The sequence below is a fragment of the Poecilia latipinna genome, unplaced genomic scaffold (genome assembly GCF_001443285.1).
Source record: "Poecilia latipinna isolate Pla-1442-1.1 unplaced genomic scaffold, P_latipinna-1.0 Scaffold1803, whole genome shotgun sequence".
In the NCBI taxonomy this organism is placed as follows: Eukaryota; Metazoa; Chordata; class Actinopteri; order Cyprinodontiformes; family Poeciliidae; genus Poecilia; species Poecilia latipinna.
The window spans coordinates 29,865-43,126 of NW_015114419.1; the positions used below are offsets into that span (position 1 = coordinate 29,865).

A 13,262-nucleotide genomic window follows, 5' to 3' on the forward strand; every position below is an offset into this window, starting at 1 on the left:
CTGCGTTTAAAGCTCAAAAAAACAGATTTGACTGAAAGTTTGAATCCCGTTCCTTGTAGTTATAGTTTTTTAGATGTTTAAAAATTTTTGTTTTACCCATTTTGTTTTGTGCGTGTGTAATTATTGTCCAAGCACATTTGACCTCCTCTAGCTTTTTTTTTTTGGTGCTTTGTCGAGCAAATTAACCACACTCAATTGGCTTTTAAAATGTTACAGCTAAACTGGATGGGAGTGAATGTGCCTGCACACTGGGACATTATGTGTTGATGTGCGTATTGTGTTCGTTCAGTCTTTAAAGGACAGCTTGTACGAGACTTACTACCTTAAACTCATTACTTGGTTGTTGCAAGTTTAAATATGTCCCTGGCCCACCATTTGATGTACATGTGTTTACCATATGACACTAGAGATTGTACTTGAAGTGCAACTAGTGCATTATGAATTTTTTTTAATTTTTTTTTTGGGAGCGGGGAGGAACTGAACCATGTGTTTGGGTCCAGTGTTACATTGTTCTTATCTTTGGCCTACAACATATGAATGTGAAAAAAGAGAAAAAAAACAAAACAAAGAAAAATACAATACAAAACTGACGTGGACCAGATGTGCGTATGCATAAAAGTAGTACATTATGTGTGTATTTAACAGTAATCATTTTTTTTTGCAAACAAGTCAGTACTGTAGATGTCGCAATTGTTTTACCAATAGAGGGCGGTATTGATAGAGCAGTTTTTTTTTTCTTCTTCTTCTGTTTTTTTCTTTTTGTTTCTTGACCATGAGCTTCTCAGGCGTGTGGCATATTATGCAGACTTCATAAAACACTAATAAAGATTTTTATTCTCATGAACCTGCCTGTTTTTGTTAAAAAATAATTTAAAAAAAGTTTTCATATGTAAAGGGAGAGTTTTGTGTGTATTCTAGGGTACATAGTCCTATTTTATAGCACAATTGAGTATGTTGCCTTCAGTTGTTATAAAGATGCTGTTCATGTCAAATATTACTTCAAAGAAATTCAACTTTGTAATTTAGCTCCTTGAAATTGAGCCTTTGTCTCTTTAAGAAACTCCTGCTCCTTCTGAAACTCTGCTTGGTGTTTGCTAATTGTTACTGGCTAGTCTGAAAGCGCTCAGTGGGGGAGTGGCAGGGGAAGGGCTGCTATGTGAGGCGGAAGCTCAGAAGCTTGGAAACCGCAGTGCAGAGGAGGAGCTGCGTCTTAAAGGCGGAGCTAGGTCCACCCAGGTGTTTTCCACAGCTGAATGGTTGCCATGGAGATTAAAGGATTTCTCAAAAATATTGAAAGAATCAAAGTAACACTTCAGGTATGTTTTTGATGAGGGAATAACATGATGTAAAGATAAAAAGTTGATTTTACATACTACTGCCCCTTTAATGACGCTCTACAACACATAAAATACAGTGTAAAAATATGGGTATTTCTGCGGAGTATTGTAATTAAACGGAGTATTTATTGTAACAGAATACGAACGAAGCTTGATTCTGTGTATTATAACAATAAAGAGTGCGGACTTCGACCAATCGGACACATTTTCCCATCCTCGGCCACCGTACTCCGCGTCATAGGTAAATAGCTTCAGCTAGCCTGCAGATAGCTGCTGTAGACTTATCATGGCATTTACGCTGTATTCTCTAATTCAAGCAGCTATCTTGTGTATAAACGCTGTCGCTGTGTTACACGAAGAAAGGTTCCTCAGTAAAAGTAAGTAGCTAGGTTGTAAATTCCTCGAGTCATTGGACAGGACTACTGAATGTAGCCGACTTGTTAGCTTATGCTAACTTCCTAAATTAGATATTACAGACTAATGAGTTTAACAGAATGTAACGGAATTATATATTTGTGTTGTTCGGTGTTTGTTTTCGCTCTCGGTTAGTCGGCTGGGGAGTGGACCAAAGCGTTGGAGGGTTTGGTGATGAACCAGGCATCAAAGTACAGCTGATGAACCTCATCCGCTCTGTGAGGACAGTGATGAGAGGTGCCTGTTTCTTTTTACACTGCAGTTTCTGGCTTGTTTCTGATCAACTTTTTTTTTCTTTTTTTTTTTTAAACTGTTGGGTGGGATATTTTTGAATCCCTCATTTATATGTGACAGATTGAGTAACATGTTGACTTTCACGTATTTTAAGGTTTTGTGTAGCATCTAGTGTAAAATACTAAGCTGATAAGTTCCATTAAAAGCAAAGTTTATAGCCTCACAGTTATAAAATTTAGGCATGCATTATGAGATGTAAGCATTTCTTTTCATTTTTGCTAAAAAAAAAAAAAAGAAAAAAACATATTTACTGCTAACCACTAAAATCAGCCAACTAATCCTTTTTAACTTATTGAGCTTAGTAAGCTATACCGTCAAACACAGCAACAGGGTTATACAATATTGTGCTAATTTATAGTTATCGCAGTATCTGTGTGTTCAATATTAATAGAGGACTGTATAGAATTACTTATAAAGTAAAAGAGGGTCAAAGGTGTTTGGCTTCTTTCCAATTCTATTTACACCAAATTTGGGGGTTTACAGCAAATAAAATTCTTAACTTATTGGAAAACAATAAAATGTGACATTGTAAAGGGATTTTTATTACAAGGAAATGAAAAAAAAGTCTATTCAAATTGCCAGGGTGATGTAATCAAAACTCCCTGTTGAATAGGCATAAATGACCTTAAAAATGCTAACAGGACACAGTTTGCACTGTCTCCTTTAGAAGGCAAATAATACTTGAAAAGAAAAATATAAAGTTAATTTAAAATATTATGCCATTTACATCAACACAGCCAAAGTTATGCAAGAAATTAATGAAGATAATGTTATTGTGTTAAATGTTTCTTTAAATAACCTGATCTTGACGTGTGTCGTCCTGCAGTGCCGCTTATAGGCGTGAATTCAGTCTGCATTGTTCTGCTGCTTCTGTTCGGATGAAGAACAGTCGATCCAGTCTGGATGGACCAGCCGACTGCCACAAGGCCGTCTGCTCAGGAACCACTCCGAAGAACCTGCTTCATAACATCCCCATGGCGACAGCCTTAATACGAATGTCTCTTTCAACAACAAATAAAGTCATAACTCTGATGACCTTTTCCCCACAGAGATGATCAGCTAAATACAAGTTTTACAATTCATCGTCAGAGATTTAAGAACTTGCAAGAAATTGGAATCAGTTGTTGAAAATCAGTTGTCCGAATGCTCAAGAATAAAGAGCTTTTCAGATCAATCTGTGTTACAAAGTGTCACTGGAAAATTTCCTGGAGGAATTTGGTATGTACTATAAAAGTTAAAGGATTCTTCTGGTTTCATTTTGTCATTTTAAAAAAAATGCTAACTCATTTAGTGCTGTCTAACTTCCTTCTGCTATAATAACATAACCTATAAAATCTTGAAGTTTTTAAATATTTTCGTGCCTGTTAGTTTGATTTTCAATTTATTCCCTTACTGAAGTTTTGAAGTAAGGGAATAAAAATGAGCTTTGTTGGGGGCTTTTAATGGCTTGGCAGCCATTTCAACATATAGGACTAAGTTAAGTTTCTTATTTTGATGGGTATCTGTGAGTTTTAATCTGAAAGGCCAAAGGAATCACGTTTTCCATGTGTTGTTTTGAGCGTTCATTTATATGCCATATTTTAAAAGGTCAACATTTCCCAGCAATAATATGGAACCTACTCTTATTTTGAAGACCATCTGCAAACTTCATTTTGAGTGATAAAAATGGCTAACCCTACGAGTCCCTGGAGTAGGCCCATTGGGAATTTGTGACCTATTCTACTCATAAAGACTGAGTTTATTATTTTGAGAAGGATGTTTGGGCTACTGTGAAAATTCAAATTAACCCTTAATGGTTGCAGACCTGACCAATAAAGGGTCCAACATACTCTTTCAATAATAAGGTTTAACAATTTAAAACCTTCTCTTGAAATTATCCAACATATATCGGAATACTTTTCGTATTTTGAAGAATATCTTTTAGTTCAGAATAAAGGAGTGCTTTAATTCATTATTTTCCAGCCGTTTTTTAAATAATCGAGCATGTTTGTCTCATGACGCTTGCCGTAGAACTCAACAGTATCCTGCGCCGTCTGACCTCCGAGTTCAAAACACAAAGTCTGAGCAGCATGGGAAATGCTCGAAGCTGTGTTGTTGCCTCGCTCTCCGTATGTTCCGTATGTTTAGGCTACATGTACATTTATCGCTCTCACAAATTGCTGCGTCAAAATGCGCTGAATAGCGACAAACTTCCGAGTTTTGTGTATCTTTACATCAAATACCTGAGCAGAGCTGTGACGCGGAGAGCAGGCCACCTGTACGCAGCGCGCGCAACAGGAGCGCGTGCTGTTGTTTACACGGTGCTCAACTGCAGGTGAGTAAGTAGTGTGATAAAACACTTTATACATTAGCCGGACTGCTGGACGTTCTCGTTTTGAGTTGGCGTATCTGTGCTGCTCTTTGAGGCTGGACAGAACTCTGCTGAGGAGATTCTGCGGAGCAGCGGGGTATGGATGGGATTATCCGGACACTGAATTCAGAGACCTCCCGCTGTGTTTCCCGGAGGTTCTCTGCTCCAGACTAATGCTTATGTTGTTAACAGACCACAACTTTAGGCTCAGCCCAGCAGGTACAACAAAAACAACACGAACAAATGCAGTTCCTTACGGCGTGGTTTAACGGTTCAATTTATATTTCAAGTTTAGCCGCATTACAATTAAACATCTGGTTTCTGTTGAGATTTTACATGAGGAATAAACTCAAAAAGAGAATGATACCTGGTTTTCATTTTCAGCCATACTGGTCAGGCCTTTTTTATTAAAATGGTATCGTTAGCTTATAATTTAATAAAAATTATCCATTACTTTGTGTTGGATAATTATGTGAAAATCCAACTAAATCAATTGAATTGTGTGGTAGTATCATAATAAAAGGAGAGTGAATACTTTTGCAAGGTATTGTAAATGCTGAGGTTTTCATCAGACCCACGTCAGCAGTAAAAAACAAAAAACAAAACAAATAAAAAGAAGCAGTACTGACACTATCTGACACTCCTGCAGAATACTGTTCACCTCCCTGCTGCCGGTATTTCACCAATATGAACTTTCTGTTGTTAGGTCTTGTCCGTGTGCGACAGAGCCTGAAAACCCTTCAGCCAATCGATGAGCTGAAGAAGGGTCCTTTCACGCTGCAGGTCGCGGTGGAGGGATACCAGCAGACGGATGCAGGGGTGGAGGTGGACGTCTGTTTGTCCGCTGCGTCTCGTTCCGGATGTCCGGTGTGGGAGAGCGTCGTAACGCTGCTGTCACAGAACCGGCGCCACGAGCCCACGAGAGACCTGCTGAGGAACGAAGGCTAGTGTGAAACCTTCTGTGGCGATTTCTGCTCAGAAACATTCATACCTTACATTTAGAAGCAAACAAACAAACAACACTTAGCCTGGTGGGGAAGCGTTGTTATCCCTCCAGGCTAACAATGCCACCAAATACAGCCTGGTGGCCCGCCAGGCTTATAGTACACTGGGGGAAACTCAGCATTTACTCAGTTACATTTACTTGTGTAACCCTTTGGACAAAATGTACTTTAGGAGTATTTTTACTGTGCTGTACTTTTTGCTCTGTAAGGCAGAAGCTTGGAAACCGCAGCTCTGAGTAAGAGCTCGGTCCACGCAGGCGTTCTGCACAGCTGAATGGTTGCCTTGGAGATTAAAGTATTTCTCAAACATGCAGAAAAGAATCGAGGCAACAAGTATGTTTTTAATGAGCGAATGACATTATAACATGAGGTAAAGCTCTAACAAGTCGGTTTTACATAACAATACTTCTTTAAAATACCAACATTTTCACATAACTTTATAATTTGGTCTGTCTGATATAATTTTTAAATATTATGTTTGAATAATTGCTCAGTACTTGGGTAACCTTTTTACCAAATAACGTTTTTACTCTTAATTTTTGAATGACTACTTTTTACTTTTACTTGAGTAAACATATGTTACTACTATGACTTGCATACGATTTTTGTGTACTCTTCCTTTCATACATGTGAATTTTACTGTTTCAGAGGAGGAACCAGACAATAAGGACAGTATGAAGCAGGTGGAGGTCAGAGTTCCCATGTTGGCCGGCCCTCGGTGTGTTTGGCCCTTCACCGACTACTCCCCGCATCGCCTCCTGTCTCTGCCGGCTGTGTTCTGCGGCCTGAAGTCTCGAACGGTGCCGGGTCTGTGGATGCTGTCCGTCTGCTTGGCCGAAATAGAAAAGCACAAAGGTAAGAAGGCAGCCGATTATCGACCACAGATTTGTCTGCAGCCAGGCAAATGACTTGTCACATCTCTGTTGTGCCTCCAGGTGTTGAAATCATCACGGCTCCTGTCTGTGTCACAGCCCAGTTTAAGGAGAATCCGCCAGCAGCAGGAACCGTAACTATCAGATTCTGGGACACGAGCAAAAACGTGGGTCAGTCTGCTGATGAAGGCCTGAGTTTCCAGTTGCAACTACAGGGACAAAGCTCCTCCCACATGGTGGGACTGATTTCGTAGGATGAAGAACGTCTGTCAACAAAAATGTTTACGTACCGGTTTTCTGATAATCTTTGACTAGGTCATTCTAACTCATAAACAGGATCTAATTTTTTCTAATTCTATGTTTCAGGTCATTATCAGTCATCAGCACATTTTTTTCCTTGATTAAAAGATCTGCTGGGAAAAATCTGTGTTGATTTCTTTTGGTTCTTAGCTTACAGGATGATTTTTCACCAGAAGAATCTTCACTTTGTTTCAGTAATAATAAATGTTTTATCTAGTTTCCCTTCAGCAGGTTCCAGTCAGATTGAGGTTACGGTTTACGCCGGACGTTTTGTAGACCCACTCAACACTTTGTCGGTGCTGTGTCGACCCACTGACCGTATTGGGTCAAAGCAAACATCACTCCTGCTGTGACTGAATGTTTTTCAATATTTCATCACTCCAGTATTTCCGTCTGCAGCTTCTGTGTGTGAGAGTCTGTCCTCTTGGATTATTTATATGCTGCCCTTCAGTGTGTGGCACAGAGAGGAGTGGCTCTTCATGCATCGCTGCACAGCTGAGAGGTGTTAGTTTTAAAAAATTAGGTTGTTTTGAAAAGTCTTAAGCTTTTTCAAACAAATCGGACTAAGAGGGTTTGATTACAGTTGAAAAGCAATTTACTAGGTGTTTTCTCATAATATACACATTTTTGTTTTTTGTTGTTTTTTTAGGATTTGGATGAATGGATTTTTTTCTAAGATCATACAATAATTATGACCTCCTCTGTCTTCTGGTTGAACATGACTTCCAATGCATCTGTCAGGGTAGCTTTACAAAGAGTGAGACTCTTTGTTAGAACGTAGTTTAATGTTTAAATTGGCCCTAAAATTTATTAAATTTCGTCTGCGTAAATTCACCGTAATAAAGCTCCATTAGCCATGTTGTGCTTGTCACTGCTTTCACATTTTATTTCATGTAGAAGGAGCCCCTACCAAGCCCCTCCATGTTGACTGCATAAACATGTAGACACTTTTCAGTAGCCTCTCATTTTTGTGTGTAAAAATGTTCTCTATAAAATATTCACATTTTTCAAGAAATTGATTTTTATCAAAATAAACAGTGAAAATATGTCAATCTGTAATTAATCTGTATGAGCTTAACATACACATCTGAATTACTTAAATAAATTTAAATGATTTTTTAATTTATTGAGATGACCTCTGTGTAAAAGCTAGTTCCATATTGTTTTCATTAAAGCTGCAGTATGAAACTTTTATTTATTTATTTTTTAAATATGTTTTGGTCATAGAGTATTAGACGTGACAGATATTCTGTGAAAACAAATGGAGCTCCTCTGCCTGTTCCCAGTGCTCCCAGTGCACACGGCAGAAACAACCAATCAGAGCCAGGAGGAGGGTCTTAGTGCTGTCAATCACCCTCATGTAGCCTGGCCCGAATGTTCAGGTTGGTTAGTGTGACCACCAGTGATGGCAAATAAACAGTTTCTCTGGATCGGTAAATTGTTTCTCCACCATTAGCATATTGTTCAATACACGAACATGATTGACGGCGCTAAGACTCTCCTCTGGCCTCTGATTGGTTGCTTTTGACCTGGAGCGGTGTATTTCTTCAGACAGCATTAGCATCATGAGGAAATGGAGGAGCTTGATTTTTTTTTTTTTTTCATAGATTATCTGTCTGGTAGCATTCTGTAACAATATGGTGACACGTTTAACAAATATGGAAAAAAACATATTTGTTAAAAGTTATGTTTACTGCATCTTTGTGCAGCTGTTTAAATTGTCAACACTTGACTAAATCGACTCATTTAGTCAATTAAAAATGACACATATTTGTAACCAATCATGTTCGTGGTTTTGGTTTAAGGCGTGGTTTGTTCTTGGTGCCACACAGAGCAGTTGTAGTTTCTAAGTGGAGACTGGGAGTGTCTTTGTTTCCAGTTTCTGCTCAGATGAGAAGTCATTTCCACCGGCTGTACGGAGGATCAGAGGGAGGCAAGCAGCTCAGACGGCTTCAGGTAAAAACACAATGTCATTATTACCTGCCTCAATCTTCTGCTCCGTTATGTTCTTGTGGGTTAGTGTGAAAAAACGGTTCCCTTCTTTTTGAAAATCGGCAGCAAAACTAAGCAGCCACTTAAAGCCCTATGTATCTTTTATCTGCTCAGTAGCCATTCTACGTTCCAGTGGCTCATGTTTTCGTGCATTTTGTTATTATTCATTTATAGAGTCCCGAATCTGTCATGCATATGAATCAGTAGAATGTAACACGGTCATTTTGTCAAGCTGTTGCACAATGTGAGCTGCATTAAACTTTTAAAGCCAGAAACTGGAAACGTCCTTCATCAGGACGTCATTCAATTTTGTGTTTATTTACCACACTAGCCAATCTAATTCAGAAAATACTGCAGCCACGTTTCAGGAGGTACTTGTAGATGCAGACATTAATATTAGGGTGAGGGTGTGGGGTACAGGTGCACCACAAGATGATGGATAACAGCCACTTTTCCTTTTACAAAGATGATTACTATAGTAATATAAATAGCAGCAATAGTAATTCAATAAATGAAATGTGTATTTAACTTGCCACCACTAGGTAGCAGTATTTTTTTATATCTCCGAAGCTTATTTTTAGGTATTTGCTGCAAAGGGTGGCATTCTGGATTCACAGTATCACCATAGCAACCAAACACTCTGCACAGTGATTAAGCCTTTTGTGTCCTACCAACTTAAACGCAAACATACAGAGTTTGCTCAAGGGTATTGTCTCTTTTACTTGAACTTTGTACTTTTCTCTGATGATGGATGATTAAGGGTTAAAAAAATGTTCTGTGATGCTTTGGGCCTGTTTGTCTGTCAAAGACTTTATTAACTTTGTCAGAGTTGATGGGAGATTTAACTTAAGAGAAAATGAAAGTAGGTCATCCACTGGATCTAAAACGTGGGACCATAAACACTTAGTGGTTCACCAGAGATTACTCAGCTAATCCAGACTTCTTCTGTTGCCATCTCAGTGTCCAGATGTAAATTCTGTGGAGATTTTTCTCAATAAGGAATGGTTTATATATGTTAATGTTAGTGGCGAACCCATATCCACAGTGACTTTTTCTGAGGATGGGAATGAAAAAGTGAGAACGAAATAATCATTTTCCTCCTTTTGTTGGGGCGCATTAGAGAAAATCATCTGCGTGTGTCTTCAAAGAGCCAGTCCTGAGGGAACGCAAGTTATTTTCTGCTTCTTTCACAGTGCAGGCTTCATTTCTTGATCCAGAGTCCTATCCCAAATGACAGCTCGTTCTCTCTCTCTCTCTCTCTCTGGTTTGTACAACAACTCCCCCCTGCTTACAATTATCTACTCCAGTTAATATGGAAGTGGAGAAGAGCAGAAACGTGCACAGAATAATCTGAATAAAATATGGCAATGACGTAATTCGTAGATGATAGATTGTCGCCAGCGCTGTTTCATTAGTGTGAACAGCAGCTGTGGTCATAATAACCAGTAGTTCTTGGTAAATAATGGAAAGTAAAGTTAAGTAAAGACCCTCCGCCACCATGCTTCAGACTCTTAGACTGATCCTGTCTGTGGTTTTTCTCCCCTAAAAGCTCCAACCTTTTGTGATGGCAGTAACACAGAGAATAATTGTTCTTTGTCTCACAACAACATACTAATTTTGTCAAACCAAAACCAAATTAAATAATCTTTAAACAGTTTTCATGGAGCTTTCAGAACAAGTCAGCTGGTTTTAAGACAACAAATTAGCCCTTTTTCAGCCTCTGTCATGTTTTCTTTTTATATTTCACCAACTGTTTTAATGCTGATTTTCACTTCTAATGCTATCTTTTTTTTCTAATTGTTGTGCTTCTTCAAATTACCCCTGGCTATCTTTTTTGGACTTTTTTGAAGTTTCTGGTAATATTTTACATCCTGCATATTTTCCAAATGAAGTCTAATACTTTATGTCATTCTTCATCTTTACATTCTCCACACTCTAATGAAGTGCTGAAAAACTTTAGGCAGGTTTTTCTTGCCTAAATTCTGCTTATTTGTCAGAATTATCAAAACATCCCAAAGCCTGTTTTTACTATTTGGATATCATTAAAAAGTAATTAATAGATTTAATCTTATGTATATTCACACCTTTGAAGTGAATCTCCATCTTTGTATATTGCATCAGGACCGATCTGTGACGTAGTGAGGAGGCGGCAGCAGTGCCAGCACTTCCTTCTCTCCGCCACCAGGGAGCAGGAGTGCGCAGGTCTATCATGACTGCCTCTGAGTGGCTCTTAAAATGTACCCCGGGAATGGCCACACTGTGGAAGTCAACGCTCACAAACGAAGAGACCAGCTCAGGAGCCGAGGTGACACAACACACAGGGTTCCGTCTGCTCCGGATCTCATTCCTAGAACCGAAAAGGAACAAACGTTCAGTGTAAGAGGTGAGACGTTCCACAGAAACTCTACGCCGGTCTTGGATTCAAGCAGCCACATCTACTCAGGCCCTGAGGACAACTCCACAGAGCCACACAAGTCGCTCACAGAGTCTTCCACCATCACCTTTGTAGATGGCTACACTCTTGAGGAGTCGGTGGAGTACCACAGTCTACAGAGAGCAGGGACGACGTACCTTAAGGAGTTTGTGTTGATAGATGATGACGAAGACGGGGACATGTCGCTGAGGGAGAAAACTGTGACAGACTTCTCCGTCAGGGATGGGAACGCCGCCGACCTGGTGTGCGGGAGGCTCCTGTCCACGTCCACGGGCTCGCTGTCCGAGTCCAAGGATGAGTCTTCGGTCCGTGGCCCCCCACCACTGGAGGAGGTCGAGGCAGTACACAAAGACAATCCCTGCTGCTCCTGCACCGTGCTATGATTGGTCAGGAGCTTCTGAAACCCAATAACACAGCCTGGCAAAAGTATCCATACTTGTTAAACATTCTGGGATTTTCTTAGGCTACAGCTAGGGATGCACAGATGAGAACAACCACATGTTGTCGTTCTTTGTTAAACCTTTATATGCATGAAAAACTTTTAAGTTCCACTTCCATTTCTACTGGTTTCTTGCCTTTCAGGAGAAACATTTTGTGATATGAAGCACATTTGTACTTACTGGTTAAACTGGCACAATAGGCTGTTTGAGACACTTCTCAATATTGACTTCCAGAATTTTTTTCATGTACTTTTTCTTTAAAGAAAGATGTTTATTTTGATTTCGTGCACAGAATCTTAGTTTAGATGATCAGTCTTGAAGTAAACAAATACTTCTCGAAAGTTTGTTAGAATTTTTTTTATACTAAACCAAATGCATGTTTTTTTTTTAGATCTGTTCATGGTGAAGGATTTTAGAACTACACAGAAGTTCATAAACAAATGGGTGCTAACCTGAAATAAATCAAATTTTTAAGGTCTTTTTTTGTTCATTCTTGTTGTTTACGCACTTCATGAGTAAAAAAAAAAAAAATCCCAAAACAACTTATCTAGCGATTAAGAAATAAAAAATGTTTAAGAGGAACCTCCAGTAACTGTTAACTGGAGGTAACTAAACCAAAATATTTGTTTTCTTTTTTTACCTTATTTTTCTTAAGTTGAAAAACTTCTAGGGACTTGTAGTAAATTATCAATTTCTTTCTGTTTCCCTGGGATATGACTGTGATGTGACACTGATGCCCAATTCTTTCAGCAAGTAGCTCCAGACAGGAAGAGGACCTCCTTTTATCATGTCACCATGCATGTGAGCAGGATGGTAAGGAAAATAGTGAAAGAGAAGACCCAGAACTCTGCATTCTTCAATCTTGCTAAATATTAAAGAAGTGTTGTCCTGTTGGCAAAATGACACCGTACAAACAGCAGTGGTACCAAAGACTGAGCTTCTGGTGATTTTAATGTTAAACACACTTATTTTTTTCCTACTGAATAAATGTGCTCAATTTGCGGATTCTTTGTTACTACCAACCATGTTGAGACCTTAACCTTTGGGTGAAGTCCAGTTGCCTTCTTCTTAAGTTATATTCATTTTTGTTTTTCTGTTTTTTTATACATCCAACAAATGTCTGGACAGATGTGGCTCAGCGGCAAGATAGCAGTTAGAAAGTTGCGAGTTTGATTCCACCTTCCCCAATTGCCACTTGTCAGTGTGCCCTTGGTTGAGGCATCTAAACCAGTTTCAATCTATACATAGCTACATAAATGGATGTGTGTGCAGTTGAGTGAATGTGGCTCTTGTGTTAAAGCCCTCAGAGTGGTGAGTATGACTAAAAACAGTCCTATGCAAGTTTTCTTCCGTTATCATTTCCAAACTAACATCAGATTGATACAGATCTAAACTGCTGCACCTTTTCCAGGCTGATGTAACCTAACTGCTCTTTGCTTTGTCAGCCTGAAGCAACACTTGCAGTGTAACTTTCAGATTAAAGCAAATCTCACGTGAAAACTCCTGACAAACATATAATTAAAGAATCCTTTAATAGCTTTCAGTTCATATCTTCTGTCTTTATGCTTAGAAGACCAATGTTTATAGCCTGAAGTGTGCACTTGAAAGTTGTGTAAGAAGTCTCTCCCCCTTACCCCCTTCAGAGGGAGATGGGACTATTTTACTGCTTTGTATGACAGCAAAACCCCAGTTAGGACCCTGCTGGGCGAAGATAGGAGTTTACCAGACTTATCTCCCCCTCCCACAGCTCACCAACTTACCCCCCCCCCCCCCCCACTCCCACCCTCCCCCTCGCCCCCCCCCCCCTCCCCTCCACCACCCACGT

At 39.3% G+C, this 13,262-nt stretch overlaps 3 protein-coding genes across 4 annotated transcripts; all 3 read left to right on the top strand.

Moving 5' to 3' along the window:
• Positions 1 to 1,545: 1,545 nt before the first annotated feature.
• Positions 1,546 to 3,289, top strand: LOC106934419 (immediate early response 3-interacting protein 1-like). Its single transcript, XM_015014305.1, has 3 exons — positions 1,546 to 1,714; positions 1,887 to 1,988; positions 2,872 to 3,289. Exons 1-3 carry the CDS (start codon positions 1,624 to 1,626, stop codon positions 2,925 to 2,927), a joined length of 249 nt encoding a protein of 82 aa, XP_014869791.1. The 5' UTR covers positions 1,546 to 1,623; the 3' UTR covers positions 2,928 to 3,289.
• Positions 3,290 to 4,045: 756 nt separating this feature from the next.
• LOC106934417 (uncharacterized) lies at positions 4,046 to 7,440 on the top strand. 2 transcript variants are annotated; one of them, XM_015014303.1, is made up of 6 exons: positions 4,049 to 4,153; positions 4,276 to 4,359; positions 4,451 to 4,614; positions 5,102 to 5,338; positions 6,048 to 6,254; positions 6,335 to 7,440. In XM_015014303.1, exons 1-6 carry the CDS (start codon positions 4,122 to 4,124, stop codon positions 6,523 to 6,525), a joined length of 915 nt encoding a protein of 304 aa, XP_014869789.1. In that variant the 5' UTR covers positions 4,049 to 4,121; the 3' UTR covers positions 6,526 to 7,440. The 2 variants fall into 2 exon arrangements, with proteins under 2 accessions (XP_014869788.1, XP_014869789.1); XM_015014302.1 differs by having other exon boundaries at positions 4,046 to 4,359.
• A 354-nt stretch (positions 7,441 to 7,794) lies between these two features.
• Positions 7,795 to 12,438, top strand: LOC106934418 (paralemmin-2). The gene is made up of 2 exons (XM_015014304.1): positions 7,795 to 8,527; positions 10,685 to 12,438. Exon 2 carries the CDS (start codon positions 10,799 to 10,801, stop codon positions 11,378 to 11,380), a length of 582 nt encoding a protein of 193 aa, XP_014869790.1. The 5' UTR covers positions 7,795 to 8,527; positions 10,685 to 10,798; the 3' UTR covers positions 11,381 to 12,438.
• The last annotated feature ends 824 nt before the right edge of the window (positions 12,439 to 13,262 follow it).